The 25,567-nt window shown below is 41.6% G+C and overlaps 1 protein-coding gene across 1 annotated transcript in view; it reads right to left on the bottom strand.

Annotated features, from left to right (window-relative positions):
- Nucleotides 1-25,567, bottom strand: part of LOC100037180 (uncharacterized) — a 44,196-nt gene that overhangs the window by 5,698 nt on the left and 12,931 nt on the right. The window contains 12 exon segments of the mRNA NM_001097874.1: nucleotides 563-655; nucleotides 3,037-3,124; nucleotides 9,591-9,764; nucleotides 11,724-11,805; nucleotides 13,282-13,372; nucleotides 14,030-14,115; nucleotides 15,930-15,997; nucleotides 16,581-16,644; nucleotides 16,745-16,830; nucleotides 18,499-18,618; nucleotides 20,794-20,879; nucleotides 25,214-25,315. Coding sequence (NP_001091343.1) covers nucleotides 563-655; nucleotides 3,037-3,124; nucleotides 9,591-9,764; nucleotides 11,724-11,805; nucleotides 13,282-13,372; nucleotides 14,030-14,115; nucleotides 15,930-15,997; nucleotides 16,581-16,644; nucleotides 16,745-16,830; nucleotides 18,499-18,618; nucleotides 20,794-20,879; nucleotides 25,214-25,315 — 1,140 coding nt within the window.

Raw genomic sequence — 25,567 nt, 5'->3', positions numbered from 1 at the left:
GTAGTCGATAGGGGGACACAGGGCTTACCAACCCTGAGCGAAAGTTGACCAATTTGGTCCATAGGAAACGTTTTCCTGAATTACCAGTTCTGCAAATTGTTTAGTTATGATAATCCCTAATTTCAGCAGTCTCTTTGGTACAAATTGAGGGATTATGGCAGTGTGGGGTTAAAACTGAGTCCCGGACACTGCACATTGTTCTAAGTGTCCTGCCTCCTAGAGGGTGGAGCTTATCCCCAAGAGTCCCTGTGTCCCCCTATCGACTACAGAGAAAAGGATTTAACGGCGAGTATCAAAAAATCCTGTTTTCCTATTTCAGTCTAAGGAAGCTTAAATTAAATTTTCGTGATAGTTCCCCTTTGAATGGTAAAGCTACAAAAGATACAAAAATATACATTACTGTTGCCTTGGAATTCATGGGACTGAATTCATGGGACTGATTTAGCTTTGAGAGTGGAAGAGAGATGAAAGTCTTGTGCCCATGGAAAGTAACATTTAAAATCTGAATCTGTCTTTGCAGTGGAGCCCGCAGGAATAAAGGGCAAGTGACTAGGAACCTTACCTGTAATACAACTTATCTGGGAAAGCCAGGTGGTTGATGAAAGCTCTTTCCAGCAGCATTAACTGGTCATTAATCATGCGGATTTTAAGTGGACTGTTGAGAAAAGAAAGTCACATGGAATGGAGTAGCTATGGAATGATCGCACCTTTATACATGTCATTTAGCACCTTAGGAAAAAGTCGTTTTAACTCTTATGTTCATGCTGCTAAAAAGTTTTTCTTATTGTATCATATTAAAATACACAGCATTTTCCCTCATGGAGCCTAACGCTTTTCATGCTTATCCAGCACTATCCAGTCATAGGCAATCTTATGATGAAAGGCTGGGTAAGCATGAAAACGTTACGTTGCAATTTTACACCTCAGTTTGGTCACTAGAGGTCTCTCATGCTGTATTCCTATAAACATTAAGTAATATAGTATTTACCAATACGTTTTCTGTAATCCATTTTTCGAGTTTTAGCACCTTAGGGCCCTTACACATAGGCGTTATGGGAAATTTTCACCATAGACAAGTAAAGGTATAAGCAACCTTGCCAAATGAGCAGATCTTTCCCCGATATGCCCACCAAAGGCAGGGCAAGATCGCCTAATTGGATCGTTCCTCCTTAAAGACAATCAATCTGATTACAATAGCAATGGATGCCGACGGGATGAGGATAACATCAACTAGCTTATGTGATAATTGATTGCAAGGGAAAAATCAAACCTGCTCGATATCTAGATGATTTTGGGCCAGATATAGATTGGGGAGGCCCGTTGGAATGCTCTATACACAGGCAGATAATCTGTGTAAAGGACTGATATCGGCATTTTAAATCTGCCCGTATATGCCACTTTAAAGGGATACTTTCATGGGGGAAAAAATGTTTTCCAAAAAGCATCATTTAAGGGTAGAACTCCACGAGCGCTTTTCGTTGTATCGATGCCCGGTGACAAAAACGCATGCGACAAGTCGGATGGAGTCGCACACGTCAAGATCTAATTGGACTGAATGAAAAGTCAGGTAACAGCGTCTTCATCTGACAGTCGGACCATGTAGTTGTTACCTCTGACAGTCGTGTCGCGTTGGATGTAATGTAGTTTTTACCTGCGACTTTTCATTCCGTCCAATCAGAATCTTGACGTCTCCATCCGACTTGCCGCATGCGTTTTGTTGCCGGGTGTCGATATGAAAAACTTCATGGAGTTCTACCCTAATAGTGCTGCTCCAGCAGAATTCTGCATTGAAATCTGTTTCTCAAAAGAGCAAACATTTTTTTTTATATTTAATTTTGAAATCTGACATGGGACCAGACATATTGTCAGTTTCCCAGCTGTCCCCAGTCATGTGACTAGTGCTCTGATAAACTTCAGTCATTCTTTACTGCTGTACTGCAAGTTGGAGTGATATCACCTGACTCCCTTTCCCCCCAGCAGCCTAACAACAGAACAATGGGAAGGTAACCAGATAGCAGCTCCTTAACACAAGATAACAGCTGCCTGGTAGATCTAAGAACAACACTCAATAGTAAAATCCAGGTCCCACTGAGACACATTCAGTTACATTGAGTAGGAGAAACAACAGCCTGCCAGAAAGCAGTTCCATCCTAAAGTGCTGGCTCTTTCTGAAAGCACATGACCAGGCAAAATTACCTGAGATGCACCTACACACCAATATTACAACTAAATACAATTGTTGGTTCAGGAATGAAATTTTATATTGTAGAGTGAATTATTTGCAGTGTAAACAGTGTCATTTAGAAATAAAAATTACATCATAAAAATCATGACAGAATCACTTTAAGTTGTAGGTATAACTTACCATATACATATGTATAATGAATGAGAAAAAGATGAAAGTGAGTGTAGGACTGACCAGACCAGGGATTATAGGTGGATATATTACAATATATACAGTAGATAAATTATCCCTGCTTGTTTTAAAGGAGAAGGTGTTGTCTTAATACCTTTTATTTATTGATATGTGTGAGACCAGATTGACACTTTGGTGCCTTCTGTAAGCTTGCTGATTATTAAATTCTGATGCTAATTGCACTGGTTTCTGTGCTGCCATGTAGTAATTATGTGTATTAATTACTAATCAGCCTTATATTGTGACATTTCTATTCTATGTGTACTTTATATTGTGAGTGGGTCCCTAAGCTCAGTAAGTGACAGCAGCACAGAGCATGTGCAGTGAATCAGCAGAAAAGAAGATGGGGAGCTACTGGGGCATCTTTGGAGACACAGATCTTTACTGCTAATGGGCTGTGGTTGCCTTGGGCTGGTACAGAAACCCAAAACATCATGTACAACATTTCTACCTACTTCTTTAGTTAGGCTTTAGTTTTCCTTTAATAAGTTGTGAGCACTTGTGAGAGAGGGCGGCTGTCAATTTGCTTGGGGGGGGGGCTGTATGGAATGGCAGGAACCAAATATCCTTTATTATTCACACATATATGATAACATTCAAGAAATGTTAGATATACTCACGCCTCCTGCGTTTCTTTCAGGTTCTTTATCGTTTCCTCCAGAGTCTCACATGCCTTCTTGTATCTTTCTACCGCTGACTTCAGAGGAGCTGAGAGAGAGAGAGAACATGTTGAAAAGTAACAAGTTAACTGTTCTGCCTCCGTGGGACATGTAATTACAGGTGACTGCCCTACAGTACTGTGTACACCAGTAGAGCTGTGTAAATGAAAATATGTATATAGATTAAGGACTAGTTAAAAAAAATGGGGATACATAGCATATAGAATTAGGGATGCACCGAATCCACTATTTTGGATTCGGCCAAACCCCGAATCCTTCACAAAAGATTTGACCGAACCAAATCCTAATTTGCATATGCAAATTAGGAATGGGAAGGGCGAAAAAATTTAACTTCGATGTTTTGAGACAAACAGCCACGCGATTTCCCTCTCCGCCCCTAATTTGCATATGTAAATTCGGATTCGGTTCGGCCAGGGAGAAGGATTCGGCCGAATCCGATTCCTGCTGAAAAAGGCCGAATCCTGGATTCGGTGCATCCCTATATAGAATGCTTGTGCATATAAGGGGATTATATACTTACCAAAAAAAACCCCTTTCTAGTAGGCCCGAACTGTCAGTGCAGACGTTGTGGGATTTGTCATCCTTCACCTCTGGAGGCAGGACAGGTAAAGTTGTTGACTCCTGGCCCCTCCTGCTGTATATATGGTCTGGCTCCACCTCTTCTCAGTTGTTTTGGAAAGCTCAGTCAGTGGAGACAGTATAGTCACAGAGAAGACCAAGAGACAACAGATTGAGTAGATAGCGAGAAAGATGGTCCCTGTGCCCATACTAAAATCAGCCTGGGTGGGATTTACTGCACTGACAGTTCGGGCCTACTAGAAAGGGTTTTTTTTCGGTAAGTATAAAATCCCCTTTTCTCTAGTCGGCCCTCCTGTCAGTGCAGACGTTGTGGAACGTCCAAAAGCTGTCCCTCTATCAGGGTGGGTATAACTGTAGGATGCGTAGCTTAATTTGCCTATTCACTGTGCTACTGCAGCCTGTAAAACTTTTCGGCCAAACACATTTAACTTATAGAACTTTATAAAAGTGTTCAGTGAAGCCCAGGTAGCTGCCTTGCAAATCTGTTTGGCTGTTGCCATATTCTGAAGTGCCCATGATGTACTCTGTGCTCTAGTAGAGTGGGCACTGCAAATGGCCTGGGCTTGGGCTTTCATTGATAATCATATGCTACGTTCATAGTTTCCACTAGCCAATGAGCAATTGTTTCTTTTTGATACGGCTAGTCCTTTGTGAGTAGTTGCATATGATACAAATAAGTTGTCAGATCTTCTGTAATTCAAGGATCTTTTTAAGTATATTCCTAGGGCTCTCACTACATCCAATGTGTGAAGTGACTTCTCTCGTTCATGAGTTGGTTGTGGGCAAAAAGAAGGAAGAATAATATCCTGTTAATGTGGAACTCGGATACTACTTTGGTAAGAACCCAGGTACAGTCCTAAGCACCGCCTTGTCAGCATGAAGTGAAGTCCATGGTTCTTTACATGAAAGTACGGCAAGCTCCAACACTCTCTTGGCAGACGTGATGGCTACCAAGAAGGTAACCTTAAGTGATAACCACTTAAGGTCGCATGATTTCAATGGTTCAAAAGGTTCCCTCTGTAGAGCAGTTTGGACTAGTGGTAGATCCCAAGTTGGAAGAGGTTGCTTTGTGCTGGGCATATCTTGGCTACGCCCCTAGAAAATTGTTGTACTTCCATTTTGTCTGCCCAAGTATGTGAGTTAAGGCAGTAAGAGCTGACACCTGTGTCTTAAGAGTTCGAAGTGCTAGCCCCTTGTTGTATCCCTCAGTGAGGAACTCAATAACTGCATACGGATTGAAGGTCTCCTCCGATTGAAGGTCTTGCTGTTAGCACCATGTTATGAACCTTCTCCACACTTTGTGGTACACCCTAGATGTGGTTTGTTTACGTGCTTGCAAAAGTATGTCTATTGCCCTCTGTGAGTATCCCTGTCGTGTCCACCACCTGGTCTCAAGAGCCATGCCGTTAAATGAAATAGTGGCAAATTGAGATGTTTGAGAGGTCCCTGAGTGAGCATGTCTGGTCAGAGAGGCAATAGCCAGGGTCTGGCTATAGACATCTGGACTAAGTCTGTGTACCATACTCGGTTTGGCCAGTCGGGTGCTATGAGTATTGTGGTGGTCTTGCTCTGCTTTATCTTTCCCATTACTCCGGGTAGAATTGCTAGAGGTGGAAAGGCATACACCAACCTGAAGTCCCAAGGAATGACTAGAGCATCCAGATATGCTGCCCTTGGATCCCTTGTCCTGGCACAGTAAACTGGTAGCTTTGCATTTTGTCTTGAAGCTAACATGTCGATTTCTGGGTTTCCCCATCTGTGCACTAACTGATGGAACACATCGATGTTAAGTGACCATTCCCCTTGATCGATCATAGTTCTGCTTAGGTAGTCCGCCTCCCAGTTCTGTACTCCTGGTATGAATACTGCGGAGAGGTTGAGTACTGTCTGCTCTGCCCATCCTAAGATCCTGGCAACCTCCTGCATGGCTAGCCTGCTGTGTGTGCCTCCCTGCCACTGCTGTGGCATTGTCGGATTGGACTCTCACTGAATGGTGTCGTAAGAGCGTCGACCAACCCTCCAATGCGAGGGCAATTGCTCTGAGCTCCAGGATATTGATGGGTAATTTGTCTTCTCCTGGTGCCCATCTGCCCTGTAGGGTGTGATTGCAATAGACTGCTCCCCAGCCTCTGAGGCTAGCATCTGTGGTCACCACCTCCCAGTGGGTGGGGGCCCAGCTTCTGCCCTTTATTAGGTTCTCTGGAACCGTCCACCAAACTAGGTTCTGTCTGGTTGTGTCTGTTATGGTTATCAGCTGTTGTAGATCCTTGTGGTTCTTGTTCCACTGGTCTAGAAAGTTGTTTTGGAGTGGTCGTATGTGGAATCTGGAGAATGGTATCGCTTCCGGTGACAAAACCATCAGTCCCAGTAATCTCAGGCAATCCTCTGCCGATACTCTCTGGAAAGTGAGGAATTCCTGGGTTGTCTGCATCAGTCTGTCTATTTTGTCCGGTGGCAAAAACACTTTTTGTGTTTGAGAGTTGAAATTGAGGCCCAGAAACCTGATGTTCTGGCTTGGCTGAAGTGCACTCTTGCGGTAGTTTACCAGCCAGCCATGTTGAGTCATAACTTGTAGACACGTTTGAGTGTCTCTGGCCGCCTGATCTGCTGATGGAGCCGAGATCAGTAAGTCGTCTAAATAAGGTAGAATCTTTATTCCCAAAAGTCTGAGGACCTTTGTAAAAACACGAGGCGCATAACAGAGTCCAAAGGGTAAGGCTGTAAACTGGTAGTGGTGGTCGCCTATAGCCAATCGTAGGATTTTGCATGATTCGTGGCAGATTGGTATATGGAGGTATGCATCCTGTAGGTCGATGGAAGTCCTGAAGTTGTTGGGTTCCATAGTTGCTATCACCGATTGGACTGACTCCATTTTGAACGTTTGTTAAACCCCATCGGGTTTAATGGTTTTAGGTTGAGGACCGGTCTGAAGGTGGCAGAAGGGATGAAAATGGAATTCTGTAGCCGTCTTGGATCATTCTAAGGGCCCATGTGTCCGTTACGTGGGACTCCCATTCCCCCAGGTATCTTTGTAGTCTGCCCCCTACTAGACTCTGCCCTTCTTGGGCAAAAGTCAGGCGAATGACGTTCTATTGGTGTTTGTTTTCTTTGTGGTGTTGCGCGCCTGCTGATGCCAGGTTGATCTGCGCTTTTGTGTGTGGTCGGCTGTAGAAGTCCTGAAGCTGGAACGAAAGGACCGAAAGGGTCTGTTCTGTGTTGACCATCCCTTCCTATTGGAAAACTTGTTTGGTGTGTCAAATCTTTGTTTCCTGGTTGTGGGGAGGAAAGTGCTCTTCCCTCCCAAAACTTCTGATATGATCTGTTTCAGACAGTCTAAAGGTGGCCATACATGGAGAGATCTGCTCGTTTGGCGATGTCACCAAATGAGCGGATCTCCCTCTGATATGCCCACCTTGAGGTCCTAGCGAACGCAGATGGGCGGTCAGATCGCGGGACTGCATCAACGAACAGATGCGGCCGCGATCCGACGGGATTTTTAGTCCCATCTGATCGAGATCTGGCCAGATCTCGATCGGGGAAGCCCGTCGGGGGCCCCCATACACGGGCCAATAAGCTCCCGACTCGGTCTGTCGGCAGCTTTTATCGGCCCGTGTATGGCCACCTTTAGTTTAGATGCTGTGTCCCCTGACCAGTGTCTGAGCCATAAAGCACATCTTGTGACTACTGCGTTAGCTTTGGCCTTGGCCGCTTATTTGGTAATTTCCATGGCAGCTTCCGCTAGAAATGTAAATGCAGTCATCACCTTGTAATTCCTGTATTGATGCAGGTGGGTGTTGAGTTAGTTCCTGTGCCCAGTGTTTAGCTGTGTGGGCTAACCCAGCTGAAGCTATTGCTGGACGCAGTATTGCTGCGGTCTGGACGTATGATCAGCTTTGGATAGTGCGACAGTCTCATCTTTAATTTCTAATGTTTGCATCATCTCTCTGAGTAGTTTTTTGGATACTTCTGGGTTAGAGATTGATGTTCATCCTCTGATTCGGTATCTGTGGATTGAACTTGATCTGAGGTGCCCTTCTCTAGCAGAGGGGTTTCATCTTCCTCTGAGTCTGATATTAACCCCTCTTCTGATTCTGAAGAAGAATCTAGTGTTACTGTGGCCCTGCGCTTCTTTGCCTGTACAGAAGTTGAGGGTTGCGGTTGAACAGTATGCATGATCCTCTGCAAAAACTCCCCAAATTGAGGTGGTACCTGGGCTGGGGGGGTCTGTTGCTGGTTGGTTCCATGGTGTGTATGCAGATGCTTCTGCTGCCATTGACTGGGGTGTGGTTGGTGTATTTGGTGCGGGCAAGATTGGGCCAGACGAATCTCCACTCTGCTCATGAACGGGAGTTGAATTAGCACCTACTGCTGATGGTATAGTCTCTGGTGACCACAGAGGTGGCCCTTGTGTCTCTGCTTTCTTTGAGCTGGCTTTATAGTCTGATCCTTTCAGATCTGCTTAAGGAATGGCGTAGTTTGTCTGGTTTCTTGGACTTACTTATAGTCTGAATGTCTGCCATTTTATCTGCTAGGGAGTCTGCCTTCTCCATTGTGTAGTCTAAACACTTGGTGCGTGAATTCCCCGTTGTTTAATGGGGTTATTGTAGTAATGCGTTTTTGGTGCTAATATGGTTTTTACTGGTGTAATCACTTGATTTGCGCAGTGTAGTTGTGTCCCTTCTGCGTCCCGGTTGGTCCTTGGGGCCACAGATTATAATCAGCCCGCCGTTGCTAGCCTTGCTCTACTGCTGCGCTTTCTAAATGCTGCGCAGCTTACCCTTTCGTGTATTACTGGCGCGGTTATGTGGTGCCCAACTGTGACATCCGTGCGCCTCTGTGGAACGGCGGCGAAGAGACCTAACGCGCTCCATATCCTATGCGGCCCGTTGCCTAGCAACTGCTCGCATGTTGCGCCTTGGAGGGTAATTGCCTTACATGTTGGCCATTGCCGGTTGCTGCGCATCTAATGGAGTCCCTAGTAGGTGTTAATTTGCCTAGACATTGAGGCAGTGATTCTGCTACTGCCTAGTTCTTGCCCCCCGCTGTGCTACTGTTGTATAGCAAGTGCCGCCAACCCCCTTACCAGATGTATGTTTCCGTAGGCGTACTAGACTATAAGGCTGATGCCCTAAGCCCACTGTAAACTCACAACATTTGTTTGTGGTAGAGAATACAATCTTTAGATCCTTTGGCGTGGGTAACTCTGCGTACCCTTTAGGTTGTAAGCCTGTGATAGCTACGCGTATCACGTATGGCCTCGGGCAATACTCCTTGAACTCCACAGCAAGGTTTTTGGTAACTCCTGTTGCACCTAATAGACAGCTCTCCATGGCTGTAAGGTGTTGAGAATCTATTAATAAGTTAATAATAGAAGAAAAGTTAAAAAAAAATCAGTGTGTCTGATGTACTGTCCTATTCCTCCAAGGCAGGACAAAAAACTGACGAGAAGAGGTGGAGCCAGACCATATATACAGCAGGAGGGGCCAGGAGTCAACAACTTTACCTGTCCTGCCTCCAGAGGTGAAGGATGACAAATCCTACGTCGTCTGCACTGACAGGAGGGCCGACTAGAGAAAAGACTGTAAGCAGGCATGAATAGGGTCCTCTGGGGCTGTGTTAATTTGTGTTGTTTCCATTATAGTAATTTATATTATGTTGTGGTTGATAACTGTCCCTGATCTGCCCTAAGCCAGCCTCTTACACCAGGGTCTGGGCCCCTGCTTCCCCTCCTCCCGCCCCAAATGTGGCCTGAAGCAAAGGCAAATAACACACAAATATATGCTGTACATACACACAGTGGTGCTTGAAAGTTATACAACTTCTAGGGGCTACATTAGGCATATTTACAAACCCTTAACCTATCCAGTGCCTGTGCTGTTCCTCTAGTTAGCCCTCCATACATCCAGCCGACTTACCCAGAGAGATATTTTTGCTGTTGAGGTTGGCCTGAAAGTTTTGCTCTGCCTTGTTGTAATAATCTTCCAGAGTCTCCACGTAATCTCTCACGCCAAGAGGAAGGATCAGGCTGTCTGACAGTCGTAACAGAACATTGCCAGCTGTGCGCCCCACCATTTGGTGACTGGTGAATCCTGCAGTAACAACACATATATATTACTGTGTCTTACAAATCAAAACACTTTCACACACATACACATTGCACTCAAAGCCAGTCTTTTATCATTCTCCGGGTGCTAGGGTAAATGTGTGTATATATTACTCTTCAAAGGACCCGCACTCTGATTTCTTGAATATATATCAAATTTTATTCATACTTGAATATATATATTTATATATATATATATAATATATATATACTTATATACTGTATGTGTATATATATATATATATATATATATATATATATATATATATATATATATATATATATATATATATATATATATATATATATATATATATATATATATATATATATATATATATATATATATATATATAAATATAAATAAATGCTGTTGGTGTCCCACCAACAAACAAACATACCCCTTCCAAGATGGCTGCCAAACAGTTGCTAGGCAACCTTGTAAAAAACAGTGTTGTAATTACGCTATAATTTTACAAAAAGCTTTAGTTCGTCATTGTTATGATCCAAAGTGAGAGGAGGAGGAGTAAGGATGGCCAAGAGTGCAAGGAGAATGCATATAGAGGAAATAGAGTGGATCGTATAGGTAGCATAGCGTGCTGATATGAAGCACTTGAGTCCATCGCTTGTATGAGTCAAAATGAGAGGGATCCCATCTTGGAAGGGGTATATATGTTTGTTTGTTGGGGGGGGGGGCTCTGTTTGTTTGCTGTTCCTGATGAAGGTCCTGGTTTAGGAATGAAACATCGAATTAACTATCCTTTTTTTTTGCATAATATACAAACCCCGAGTGTGCCAGTCTTTACCTTTTGCCTTACATGTTTCACTTGGCACCAAGGTCACATATATATATATATATATATATATATATATATATATATATATATATATATATATATATATATATATATATATATATATATATATATATATATATATATATATATATATATATGTATGTATATATATATATATATATATATATATATATATATATATGTGTATGTATATATATATATATATATATATATATATATATATATATATATATATGTGTATGTATATATATATATATATATATATATATATATATATATGTATATATATATATATATATATATATATATAAATATATATATATATATATATATATATATATATATATACCCCACCTGAGGAAGGTTCTTGTATTTGAACCGAAACGTCGAATAAACTTTCTACCACTTTTTTGCATCAAATAAGCCCTGTGTTGTGCGGTTCTTTGAGATTGGTTTGTATGCAGGAAACTTAACCAGCACCCAGGCAGCCGTCCAGGATTTAATATATATATATATATATATATATATATATATATATATATATATATACTCCAAGGAAGTGAATATCGTGTCAATTATATCCTTATAAACGGTGACTAGTGATGTCAACTTGTGTATTATAATAAATAAAGTACCCCTTGTTGGAAAATAGGCTATTAGAAGTAATTTTGGAACTCCTCAGAAACAAGACATATATTACTGTGTCTTAGAAATCAAAACACTTTCATACACATATTCATATACAGTTCGGGTGTGTATCCGCACTCTAATCCGTCTCGCATATAATGGGTGCTTGATCTAAATTATATACTTGTCCAGAAAATCAGCCAACCAACATGTCTTATTAGTGATTGTTTATTCCACTCTGCATTCCAGAGTTTAGATCCACATTTGGACATCATCCTTGATAAAGGTCCAACACACACGCACACACACTCTGGATTTCATTATAAAAAATTGAAGAAAAAAACCGTGACTGTAGGTAGCTGATGAACCCTGTACTTTGCATCAAGGTCTAATTGTAGTTCATGATTAGACTTTAATGTAGGACGCAGCTAGAATACTAAGCCCAGATTAAAGGGGTGGGGTAGCCACCTCATATTTCTAACAAACGCATGAGCCATTACCTGGGTCGATAAACTTAGATGCATAATCAAAAGTGTCAAAGGCTGTATGGTAGGCAGGATATATTCTGGCTGAGGTTACTCCCTGTAGGACACAAAGAGGAAATTAGGTTAGAACAGGAGCCCCCAAACTTTTTGTTTTTTACCCGTGAGCCACATTTAACTGTGAAAAGTGTTGGGGAGCAATACAAGCATGCAAAAAGTTCCTGGTTTCCATAAGGGCTGTGATTGGCTATTTGGTAGCCCCTATGTGGACTGGCAGCCTACAGGAGGTTCTGTTCTGTTTGCACATTCCCTAGTCCCCTGTCTCAAAAGTAAGTTTACAAAACAGGGGTTTTTAGTTACAAAGTTATGATCATAAAGTTGAAAAGCCACCATACCACGTCAAGGTAAACCCTATATGGCGGTCCCTAACATGTTTGCCTTTCGGCCATAGTATAAAAAATCTTACTTCTCTGCATAGTAGCATTATCCGCGAATCAGTGTATGTTGAACCTTGGTTTCACTGTGAAGGATCTATCCTCCCCCACCAGTATGTAGCTTTTAAGGGAGAGAAATTGTCCAATCAACGCCCATGCAGAGAAGTAAGACTTTTTATACTATGGCCGAAAGGCAAACATATTAGGGACCGCCACGTAGGGTTTACCTTGACGTGGTATGGTGGCTTTTCAACTTTATGATCATAACTTTGTAACTAAAAACCCCTGTTTTGTAAACTTACTTTTGAGACAGGGGACTAGGGAATGTGCATTAAAACTAGCACTTCCATTATACTTAATTATACTATTACTTAGCCTTTAGAATGCTTCCACACCCCCATTTTGTACTTCATACCCAATATATGCTTTAGAGTAAAGGTGGCCATACACTATAAAATCCGGTCATTTAGCAAGGTTGCCAAACGAGTGGATCTTAATCGATATGCCCACTAACGGCTGGGCAATTTCGGGTGAATCCGAACGTTCAGCCCTGGGGATTACAATACCACGAATGGGTTGCGTCGGGTCGCAGGACCACATCAACTAATGCGGTCCTGGATCGTACAAAAAAAAAACAACTTGCCGATTTTTAGCCTGGTATCGATCAGGAGGACCCGTCGGGAGCCCCCACACATGGGCAGATGAGCTGGCGAATTGGTTTAAAGGACCAATATTGGCATCTTTAATCTGCCCGTGTATGGCCACCTTAAGATAGAGAGAGCCTAGAGCAGCGCTTCCCAAACCGTGGCTCTTGCCTCACTGGTGGGACCCGGAGCAGAGGCAGAGATGGGAGGATATTAAATATTTTCCTCTCCTAAATACCCCAGAAAGAAAGAACAGCTAGCAGGTCAGGTTAGGGTGAGATATTGACTAACTCATTTACTACATATTCTTGTAACTGTCGCTGAAATGGAAAGAGGTAAAATGTAATATGAGTAAATCAGAACTGCTTGTCAAAGTCATCCGCTAAGGTAGGGTTAGTTCCTAGTGAGGGATGGGTTCTAGTAATCATTTGATTCGCTTCCTATTTTCCCTTTGCTGTAGTTCCTGCTCATTATTATAGCCTGCGGGCGACAACTTACCCTGTCGTATGTGTATGCAATGTCCATACAGGTGATTCCCAAATAGTGCAGAAATGGAGCATAATCACTTCCAGATCCCAATGTACCCATCCTGCATAAAAACAGCACCGATTAATATTACCATTGTTTTACTGTTTTATTTCCAGTTGCCCCTGGGCCTCCTTGTCCTTCAGCACATTCATATGAGCGGGTACATGAGCCTGGTGTTCTACAGGCACCACATAAAGCAGCTTTACTATAACTTTACTTTTACAATGTACATTCATTATTTTTTTTTAATTCCTAGATATTAAGGGATACATGTACTTTTATTAATATGAATGAATTTTGTTACAACAGCGCCACCTGTTGGTGCTGCTCTGAGGTTTTTATGCTTAGGAAAGATTTCTGGGGTTTTTTCCTTAGAAAAACATCAGAGCAGCCTCTTTCTTTCTCCTGACAACTTCCTTAACTACTTGGTGGTCAGACTGGTGGGAAACTGACCAGCAGGTGGTACTGTTGTAACAAAATTCATTCATAATAACAGTACATGTATCCCTTAATATCTTGGAATTAAAAAAAATAAATGTACATTGCATTAGTGCTTAGAATAGCACTCTCATCAATTTTACATTCACTTATTTTAAAGGTTTACTTATCCTTTAATCTGCAATTTGGGTTCCCCCCAGAAATGTATTGTTGTATGTATGTATAAAAATATATAGAGACAGAGAGACAGAGAGACAGAGAGAGACACAAGAGCCCTTACTGGGGTATCAGTCCATATTGAGGGCTGGTCCTGTTGTATTTACTCTTCCAGTTCTCATACACAGTGGTGCCTTGTGGAGTCTTCACCTGCATAGTACAGAGATGTCAATGGAATCTCAACATTTACGCTGTCTAGCAAAGCATTTGAGCATTGAGTCTATCTGCAATTATATAAAGTGGCAATTGCACGGCAGACACCAGCCATCAGGCACAAACTGGCACATCATCAATGTATTTGTTCTGGACATAAAGGAGGTTATTTATCAAAGGCCGAATTTTAGAGGTTTGTGAGCTTTTTTTAAACCTCAAATGAACTCACAATCCGAATGGTTTCTAATTTAAGAAAAAACTTGAATGTAAAAATTTGAATCGGCAAATTCGAGTTGCGAAACCCAAGAATCGAGTTTCGGCGGAAAAAAACTCAAATCACTAGAACATCATGGAGGCTATTAACATCTTCAAATGGTACAAGGGACCTCTGCCATTGACTCCTACATGACCTCGACAGGTTTTAGCTGGAGTATTTTCAGATTCAAGGTATTTCCAGCTTCGGGTATAATAAATCTTTAATAAATTTTTTTTTTTTTCTCAATAATAACCTCAAAAACTCAAATTTTTCTTGGAAAAAACAACTCGAACCTTAATAAATCTGCCCCAAAATGTGGCATTCTACTTGTGAACTTAAAGTATTTGCTCCTAAAATATATGGATATTTGCAATTAATAATTTATTTTCTGTTTGAAAAGGCATTTCAATACTGGCCCACAATTGGCCAGGCTCTTCTGGCATTAAAGGTGCAGCAGGACACTGCTGATACTAAACCTCTGGTCTCCTCATGTATCAAACCTTTCCCATAGAAAATCTATAGCACTTGATGAAGAGAAATAATGCTTAAAAATATTGCTCTGTGCCACATACTTCAAAAAGGCATCTAAAGGCAAAGGTTACCTTTAACGTGGTTGTTCACCTTTAAGTTAACGTTTAGTATGATATAGAGAGGGATATTCTGAGACAATTTGCAATTGGTTTTTATTTTTTATTATTTGTGATTTTTAAGTTATTTAGCTTTTTATTCAGCAGCTCTCCGGTTTGCAATTTCAGCTATCTGGTTGCTAGGGTCCAAATTCCCCTAGCAACCATGCACTGAATTGAATAAGACACTGGAATATGAATAGTAGATTCCTGAATTGAAAGAGGAGTAATAAAAAGTAGCAATAACAATACATTTGTAGCCTTACAGAGCGTTTGTTTTTAGATGGGGTCAGTGACCCCCTTTTGGAAGCTGGAGTCAGAAGAAGAAGGCAAATAATTCAAAAACTAGAATTCCTCATTTCCAGTGTGTGAATGAAAATTTCATACAGACCAAGAAACTCATGAAGGGCCATTTACTTTAAAGGGTTGGTTCACCTTTAAGTTAACTATATGAAACTTTTCAACTGGCCTTAATTATTTATTTTTTATAGTTTTTGAATTATTTGCCTTTTTCTTCTGTTTCCCTGTTTTCAAATGGGGGGTCACTGACCCCATCTAAAAGAAAATGCTCTGTGAGGCTACACATTTATTGTCATTGCTACTTTTTATTACGCCTCTTTCCTTATAGGGCCTTTCCTATTTATATCCGAGTCTCTGCATGGTTGTTAAGGTAATTTGGACCCTAGCAACCAGAAATTACAAACTGGAGAGCTGCTGAATAAAAAGCTAAATAACTCAAAAATCACAAATAATAAAAAATGAAAACCAATTACAAATTGTCCCAGATTATCCCTCTCTACTTCATACTAAAAGTCAATTTAAAGGTGAACAACCCCTTTAACCTAACTAAGGGGCCTACCAAATATTTAAAAATTGCAAATTGCCTTTGAAGATGGCTGCCTAAATCAGATACCAGAATCAGTCTGTACCTGTTTGGATGCAGTAAAGATCACACCCTGAGCCGGCGCTGTTCCTTGAGCCCTCAGCGATGCATTTGCTACAATAAAAGGCAGAAAAAGACTAATAACCACAGAAATTGGGTAAGTGTAAAAAATATGATCTTGTTCCCTGAAAACATAATGATGGGGAGGCAGATTTATCAGGGGTCGAATTTCCGAGTTTTTTTAAAACTCCGATAAACTAGAAATTCGGCCAATCGAAATTATTAAAATAAATATTTTTCAAAGTCGGGTGAATACTATGGACCTAAAAACTCGAATTCAATCGAGTTTTTCAAACTCAATTCGAGTTTATTTTGTCAGGAAGGCTGCAAAGAACTTCAAATTGATCCCAGGACGTCTTCCATTGGGTAAAACAGCAATTTGGCAGGTTTTAGGCGGTGAAGAATCAAATTGGAGTTCTTAAAGGGTAAGATAAATCTCGAAAATCAAATTAAATTTTAAAAAAAACCTCGAATCTAATTTTAACAATTCCCTAGTCTAATTTGACAGTTTTGTCCATAACGAAACTCGAAAATTTGAATTAGAAAATTCAGAATTTTTGCTTTGACCCTTGCTAAATCTGCCCCTGAATGTATGATTTGTGTGCTTTCAATCCAATATGAATCAGTAGTGACTCACCAAATACAGAGATGTCCACGTTGATATAAGCCACGGTCCTGTCTTTCAGCTTGCTGTAATATTCCTGTGAGTAGAACCATAGCCAGTTAACTATACACATTACTACCCTGAAGTACATATTATTCATTCATTGTAGAGCATTTCCTACAACGCTACTGTTTTACCTCTGCAAATTCCGTCGAACCAACCAAGCCAAACTCTTCTGCACCCCAACTGCCAAAGACGATGGATCTGCGAGGCCTCCACTTACCTTAAAGGAGAAGGAAAGGCTAAAATTAAGTAAGTTTTATCAGAAAGGTCTATATAAATACACCAGTAAACCCTCAAAGTAATGCTGCTCTGACTCCTCTGTCAAAAGAAACACCACATTTCTGTCCTTCTATTGTGCACTCATGGGCTTCTGTATCAGACTTCCTGTTTTCAGCTTAAACCTCCAGGGCTAGGGCTTGAGCATGCTCAGTTTGCGCCTTTCCCCTCCGTACTGTAATCTGAGCCCAGAGCTATGAGTGAGCAGGGTGAGACTCCGGCAGGTCTCTTGGGGAAATTGTGACTTACAGCTTAAAGGCAATTCACCTTCATTAGCAAAACTGTAATAACACATAAAAACCACAGAAATGTGTTCAGACTTTCATAAGCAACTTTTATAAAATGAACCTGGTATTAAGTAGGTGTGGCCACATAATGGGCGTGGTCAAAACATTTTCGCCGTCTTCCGCGCAGCAAATCTTTTTTTCCCTTTTTTTGTGGCAGGAAAGGGGAAAGATAGACAAACTGCTATGGGGGTTCTGACTTGCTGCCTTTATGTAGATGTGGCAGTTGTTTGATGAGGCAACTATATGTTATACCCTCCTGCTATGTTGAATCTCACAGGTAAAGAAAGAAATGGAGGTTAGTCATCTGGTTTGGAAGTCACTTTTGCCTTGAGAAGTGTCGCTCCTTTGGTTTGTAGGGGATGCTGGGAATTATGGGTAATTAAAAAGTAGGGATGCACCGAATCCAGGATTCGGCCGAATCCTTCTGCCAGGCCGAATCCAAACCCTAATTTGCATATGCAAATTAGGGACGAGGAGGGGAATAACGTGACTTTTTGTCAGAAAACAAGGAAGTAAAAATGTTTTCCCCTTCCCTCCCCTAATTTGCATTTGCAAATTAGGGTTCGGATTCGGTTCGGTATTCCGCCGAATCTTTCACAAAGGATTCGGGGGTTCGGCCGAATCCAAAATAGTGGATTCAGTGCATCCCTATTAAAAAGTCCAGGCCAGTAAAGTCTGACATTCCTTTATTATAGCCTTCATTCTCACGATATCCTTAAAGGGCCATGGGCCTCCTGGTCCATAGCGGCCCATAGTTCTTGACAATGAGGTTACTAATTGTGAAAAGCTATAGCTGATTTGGCCACCAGCATATTGGGCTAAATCAAGATGATCCTATCATTTAGAGCTCGGACCAATGATGCAATCATAATAGGACGTATCATAATTGGCCAGAATAAAAGCTGAATCTCCAAAGGTCTGAACTGTAAGGGTCAGGGAACACAGGCAGATTCAGGGAGATTAGTTGCCCGCCGTCAAAGCTCCTCTTCTTCAGGGCGACTAATCTCCCCGAACTGCCTCCCCTGCTTTCTCGCCGGGTAAAACGAGATTCACTGGTGGGATGCCACTCGGAGCGATTTGTTTTCGAAAGTTGCCCAAAAATGCCTCATGAGGAAACTTCTGGCGACTTCGATTTCATTTTAGCTGACAGGGAGGCAGTTCGGGGAGGTTAATCGGCCCAAAGAAGAGAAGATTTGTTGCCGGGCGAATCTACCTGTGTGCCCTGAACTTAAAAGTCCAACAAGCACTGATTTAGAGCAATTAACATCCTTATAGTGTAGGTGCACAAGCCAATCTCATATTCCCCCAGGGTGCATAACAATTACCTTGCTTAAGCTTAGTGCCAAGGACTCTGGTTATTTCCATCATTACTGCTGTTCCGCTGCTTGGATCTATGGCTCCATGTACCCAGCTGTCCCTGTGATTCCCATACATGACATATCTGTCTGATAAGGAAGAAATATGAGCAAATTATACCCAATAGGCTCAGTTTTTGTCCAGTTAGTCTCCTCACGGCATAAATAATTAACTTCAGCTTCTCTGAAGAAGTCACCTCCACAGCAGTGGGAAATCAGTTCCAACTGGAGAACCTTTTATACGCAAATCCGTGAAGATTTTATTTAAAGGAACGCCAAAAAATAAGTGTTTTAAAGTAATTAAAATATAATGTACTGTTGCGATGCACTGGTAGAAGTTTTGTGCGTGATTGAGAAAGACTATTTACATAAACTATAGTTTGTATAAACAAGCTTCTGTGTAGCCATGGGGGCAGCCATTGAATCACAGGATACACAGTAGATAATGGATAAGTACTACTATAGTTTATATAAACAAGCTGCTGTGTAGCCATGGGGGCAGCCATTCAAGCACAGGATACACAGTAGATAATGGATAAGTACTACTATAGTTTATATAAACAAGCTGCTGTGTAGCCATGGGGGCAGCCATTCAAGCACAGGATACACAGTAGATAACAGATAAGTACTACTATAGTTTATATAAACAAGCTGCTGTGTAGCCATGGGGGCAGCCATTGAATCACAGGATACACAGTAGATAACGGATAAGTACTACTATATTTTATATAAAGAAGCTGCTGTGTAGCCATGGGGGCAGCCATTCAAGCACAGGATACACAGTAGATAACAGAAAAGTACTACTATAGTTTATATAAATAAGCTGCTGTGTAGCCATGGGGGCAGCCATTCAAGCACTGGATACACAGTAGATAACAGATAAGTACTACTATAGTTTATATAAACAAGCTGCTGTGTAGCCATGGGGGCAGCCATTCAAGCACAGGATACACAGTAGATAACAGATAAGTACTACTATAGTTTATATAAACAAGCTGCTGTGTAGCCATGGGGGCAGCCATTAAGCTTAAAAAGGAGAAAAGGCACAGGATACATAGTTGATAACAGATAAGCTCAGTAATAGAATACAAAGGGATTTTACAGAGTGTATCTGGTAACTGCCATGTACAGTATCTTGTGTTTCAATGGCTGCCCCCATGGCTACACAGCAGCTTGTTTATATAAACTATAGTAGTACTTATCTGTTATCTACTGTGTATCCTGTGCTTGAATGGCTGCCCCCATGGCTACACAGCAGCTTGTTTATATAAACTATAGTAGTACTTATCTGTTATCTACTGTGTATCCTGTGCTTGAATGGCTGCACCCATGGCTACACAGGAGCTTGTTTATATAAACTATAGTAGTACTTATCTGTTATCTACTGTGTATCCTGTGCTTGAGTGGCTGCCCCCATGGCTACACAGCAGCTTGTTTATATAAACTATAGTAGTACTTATCTGTTTATCTACTGTGTATCCTGTGCTTGAATGGCTGCCCCCATGGCTACACAGCAGCTTGTTTATATAAACTATAGTAGTACTTATCTGTTATCTACTGTGTATCCTGTGATTCAATGGCTGCCCCCATGGCTACACAGCAGCTTGTTTATATAAACTATAGTAGTACTTATCTGTTATCTACTGTGTATCCTGTGCTTGAATGGCTGCCCCGATGGCTACACAGCAGCTTGTTTGTATAAACTATAGTTCTGTTTCTAAATCAAGCACACCAGTTTTACCAGTAATAAAAAGTAACAATAACAATACATTTGTAGCCTTGTTTTTTTAGATGGGGTCAGTGACCCCCATTTGAAAGCTGGAAAGAGTCAAAAGAAAAGGCAAATTATTCACAAACTATAAAAAATAAACAATGAAGACCAATTGAAAAGTTGCTTAAAATGTCCAATTCTATAACATACTAAAGTTAACTGAAAATGGCATTACATGGACCTCAAAGGGTAATATCTGGGGGGGGGGGAGAGAAAACGCAATTAGCAGGAGTGTAGCGTAGAGGGGTTCATTTATAAACAATGGGCAAATTTGCTCCAGGGCAGTAACCCATAGCAACCAATCAATGATTAGCTTTTTTTCAGCCAGCTGCCAGTTGAATACTGAAAGCAATCATTTGATTGGCTGCCATGAGATACTGCCCAGGTGCAAATTTGCCCATTGTTTATAAATGAGCCTCAATGGCCTCATTAGATGCAGCAAATCAGCAAAAAATTTTTTTTTTAAATAACTAAAGAAAATCATTTTTCCTCACCAGGTTCCACAGACCCGTGGATAATGCCCATAACGTTGGCCGAAGACTTAATTGTTCTTTTGTTATACACATTGACCTCCACATCACTAGGACACAAATATCAGAGTTATTTTACCAGAGCCATTCCCACAGTCTTTCCTGTAACAATAAGGTTATAATAGTTGTATTTTTATTAAACAGTTAGGAATTCATGTGACTATAGTTCATGTCTGTTATCATATAGCACCATCATTCTTTGCAGCGTTTTACAGAATAAAAGGATAGAAATCAAAACAATTTACATCTACAGGCTAATATTTCACCACAACTGATTCGGTTAGAAATGGATCTTGTTAGGAGACTGGAGGGGGAGTACCCTGGTCTTAAGCAGGGGCGCTCCACCAATGAGGCGAGTTGAGACACTCGCCTCAGACGGCAGCGCCCCCCTGGGTACCAGGGGCGGCAAAAATGCCGCTCCTGGTAACTAAGAGCCGAATTTCCGGTTTTCAACCCGGAAATTCAGCTCTTCTAGTGCAGAGAGCTCAATTGCGCTCTCTGCACTAGCGTCGTGCAGCGCCCCAACCCCCTCCTGCGCAGAAAATGTGAGCGCCGTGAGGAGGGGTCGGGGCGGCATAAAGGCGCGGATCGGCGCTGGTCTTAAGAGCTTACAATCTAAGAGAAAGAGAAGGCGAGACATAGAGTGAGCCAAATTTGAATTGTACAGCTACTGCTGCTGTGACCAGGGCTGCCATCAGAAATCACGGGGCCCCGCATAGCAAAATTTTCTGGGCCCCCTGGCTCCGCCCACCCCAGATCCCGCCCCCACCCCACATTAAAAAGTCCACACAGACACCAGCGCTAAAAACATCATCTTTCTATTCAGGTCCTCCCTTATACATATTCCAGTCTCTTATTTAAATCAGTGCATGGTTGCTAGGGAAATTTAGACCCTGGCAACCAGATTATATAAATGGCAAACTGGAGAGCTGCTGAATAAAAAGCTAAATAAGTCAAAAACCACAAAAAATAAAAACCCAATTACAAATTGTCTCAGAATATCCCTCTCTACATCATACTAACAGTTAATGTAAAGGTGAACAACCCCTTTAACTGACCTTCAAGCTAGGCTTTTTATTTCTTTAGTAATGGCTGCTTACGGTTCTATTAGAAAAATTTTACTTTTTTTTAACTGATAGAATAAGCAAGCAACATGATCACTAGAAAGATCTGCCAAATAATAAGTACAAAAGACATACTAGGATAGAATGACAGCAACACACTAGGCTGGTGCTAAAATAATTACACAAATACAGGCTGGAAAGAGAGGCTTCCAGTGCCAATGTTACAATACCTGACTCTTGCTCAGTTTGGAGTTACAGGGTTAAACGTTTCTGCTCCTTTCCCCCTCCCTCCTTCTCTCCACGCCCACATCAGCCTCAGCCTGTCAGCAGCAGCAGCACGGAAGAGCAGGGGAATGTACTTGCCGCACGGAACTTAGTGAGTGACAATTCAGCAGCGTGAGCAGCAGCAGGTCTTTGGCACGGCTTTGGATCTTCAGCTGCACCGTGACCTTCGGCGCTGTTAAGGGGGGCCCGGCTAATTTGAAAAGTGTAACACCGCCGAGCCGGGCCCCCCTTCAGCCCCGGGCCCGGTACAGCTGTACCCCCAGTGCCCCCCTGATGGCGGCCCTGGCTGTGACATAGAGTTAGGGAAGGGTTGCCATCTGGCCAGTATTTTACCGGCCTGGCCGGTAAAAATTATGATTGATTCCAATGAAGTAAAAAAAGATAAATATATAAGAAGGCTGGTGTTTTTTTCAGGAAAAGGTGGGAACCCTAAGTGAGAGTAACCTGTGTGATTGGAGAGCTCATGTTGGTTGATAGTAATGGTAAGTGCTTTGTGAAAAATGGATTCCAGTTGTTTGTGTAACAGCAAAGGGTAAGTGGGGTAAGTGGGTGGTCAAGTTCAGAAGGGCTTAGGTTAGAGGCTTGAATGAAAGGTGGGTCTTAAAAGGGATACTTTTGCAGGAAAACATGTTTTTTTTTCAAAACACATCAGTTAATAGTGCTGCTCCAGCAGAACTCTGCACTGAAATCAGTTTTTTAAAAGACCAAACAGATTTTTTTATATTTAATTTTGAAATCTGACATGGGGTTAGACATATTGTCAGTTTCCCAGGAGCCCTCAGATCATGTGACTTGTGGTCCGATGCACTTCAGTCACTCTTTACTGCTGTACTGCAAGTTGGAGAATATTACTGCCCCTCCCTTCCTCCCCCAGCAGCCTATCAACAGTACAACGGGCAGCTAACCAGATAGCAGCTCCCTGACACCATTGCTGAAGGATTTGCTTGCATTGCTAAAATTGCTCCCTAGACATGATGAGAATAACACCAAAGCAGGAAAAACCCTGCTTTTTTTTGTGCATGGGAGCTATTCTCATGTCTGCCACAAGGTGGACTTTAAGCACTGCAAACACGACCCATGTTGTGGTATAATACAGACGGAAGGGAAGAAACAATAGCTGTCTCAAAGCAGTTCCATCCTGAAGTGTTGGCTCCTTCTCAAAGCTCAGGATCAGGCACAATGCACTGACATGGCTCCTCCACACCAATATTACAACTAAAAAATACATATGTTGGTTCAAGAATAACATTTTAAATAGTAGAGTGAATTATTTGCAGCATAAAAAGTGTCATTTAGAGATAAATAGTAAACCATAAAAATCATGACAGAATCCCTTTAAGTGATGGTTTGAATCCCTGGAGGCTCTGATGGTGTCTCATGAGATGGGCAGAGACTTCCAGAGGATGGGGGGGGGCAGCAAGTGAAAAGTCCTGGATGTGGGAAGAAGAAAAAGTGAGGAGGAGAGAAGGAGGTTATATGCAGAGCAAAGGTGATGTCTGAGGGGGAGAACTTCCCATTTAATTCCAAAAAGAAGAGACCTTGGGGCATTGAGAATATTGGCTTTCAAATATAAGCATGAAAAATAGATGTTCCCTTCTGGGAATACAAACATATTTTACAAGGAAACCTGGAATATTAAAGGGATACTGTCATGGGAAAACAATGTTGTTGTTTTTTTTGTTTTTAGTGCTGCTCCAGCCGAATTCTGCACTGAAATCTGTTTCTCAAAAGAGCAAACAGAATGTTTTTTATTTAATTTTTAAATCTGACATGGGCTAGACATATTGTCAGTTTCCCAGCCCCCCCCTTCCCCCCCCCCCTTCCCCACCAGCAGCCTAACAGAACAGTGGGAAGATAACCAGATAGCAGCTCCCTAAAGGCCCCCATAGACGCAAAGATTTTTCTTTGATGAATGAACAATTTCAGTGCAATCTAACCAATCCGTCAAATTATCACGAGCTTCGAGGGAATCGAGTGGGCCAAGCAAGCAGCTCCCCTCAGTTTTTCTGGCTTCAACTAGACAACATCGATTGAAATGGTCTTTTTAGTTGATGGACAAATTGTACATTTAAACAATCGTTTCAAGATAAGCTTGGTCTTAAGCTGGCCATAGATGTTTAGATTTTTAAAAGATCAGATCCTGATCGTGAGACCATGATCTTCTCGGAACGATCGTACGATCGTACGATCGTACGAATTTACCATCAACTAAAATCAACCAATTTGCCAGGAAAACAAAAGGGAGCTGCCTGCTTGGCCCTGCAAACATAGATAGATTGCACTGGGACCGACAAAGATTTTTTTGATTGGCCGATCAATTTCCTACAAGATGTCGGCCGAAAAATCGTAAGATGTACGATCATTCGAATCCCACTAACCGCACAATAATTTCGAAGGATTGGTCGGGCTTCCCTAAAATCGGTCGTTCAGCACAAAGAATCGTCGCGTCTATGGGGAGCTTAAAGATAACAAAAAGATCTTTTAAAAATCCTAACATCTATGGCCAGCTTAACACAAGATAACAGCTCCCTGGTAGACCTAAGAACAACACTCAATAGTAAAATCCAGGTCCCACTGAGACACATTCAGTTACATTAAGTAGGAGAAAGAACAGCCTGCCAGAAAGCAGTTCCATCCTAAAGTGCAGGCTCTTTCTGAAAGCACATGACCAGGCAAAATGACCTGAGATGCACCTACACACCAATATTACAACTAAATACACTTGCTGGTTCAGGAATGAAATGTTATATTGTAGAGTGAATTATTTGCAGTGTAATTTAGAAATAAAAACGACATCATAAAAATCATGACAGAATCACTTTAAGGATTAATTAGCCCGTTCACTCTATAGCTTACAAATGTTTTATAGTGGAATAAAAGAGTTTATATAATAAATATATTTTCCTGCAGTCACACCCTACTTTAATTCCACTGCAGGTGAGTCTGCCATAGACTAGTGCCCAATTAGCAGCATCATCAGAGATTTACCAAGTGATAATGACGTTTATATATAAGTGATAGAGCCTGTACTGTACCTGCTGGAGAACTCACTGCTTGGCTGGAAGCCTGGGCCTAGGTTATAGGTGCAACCCAGTGACCCCTGCCAGGTATCAATAGCCGGGGGGCCTTGGAGATTACTGTGCAAAGATAATAAGCAGATCAGTCACAAGGATGCTAATTGCCCCAATTAACCAAAGCTGTTAATTTAAACAAAATAAACTTTGTACTGAAATACTATAAAGGCATATCATCTTAATTTATTGCCCTATATTTAATAATGTTTTTAGTTACCCGAGTATAAACAAATATAACACAAGGAGGGGCTGTAGCTTTCAATCCATAGTAACCAACATAGCAAAACCAGTTGGGGGGGTCACTTAGCCCTAATT

The sequence above is a fragment of the Xenopus laevis genome, chromosome 5L, assembly GCF_017654675.1.
Source record: "Xenopus laevis strain J_2021 chromosome 5L, Xenopus_laevis_v10.1, whole genome shotgun sequence".
Lineage (NCBI taxonomy): Eukaryota > Metazoa > Chordata > Amphibia > Anura > Pipidae > Xenopus > Xenopus laevis.
This window is presented reverse-complemented; position numbering and strand designations above follow the sequence as displayed.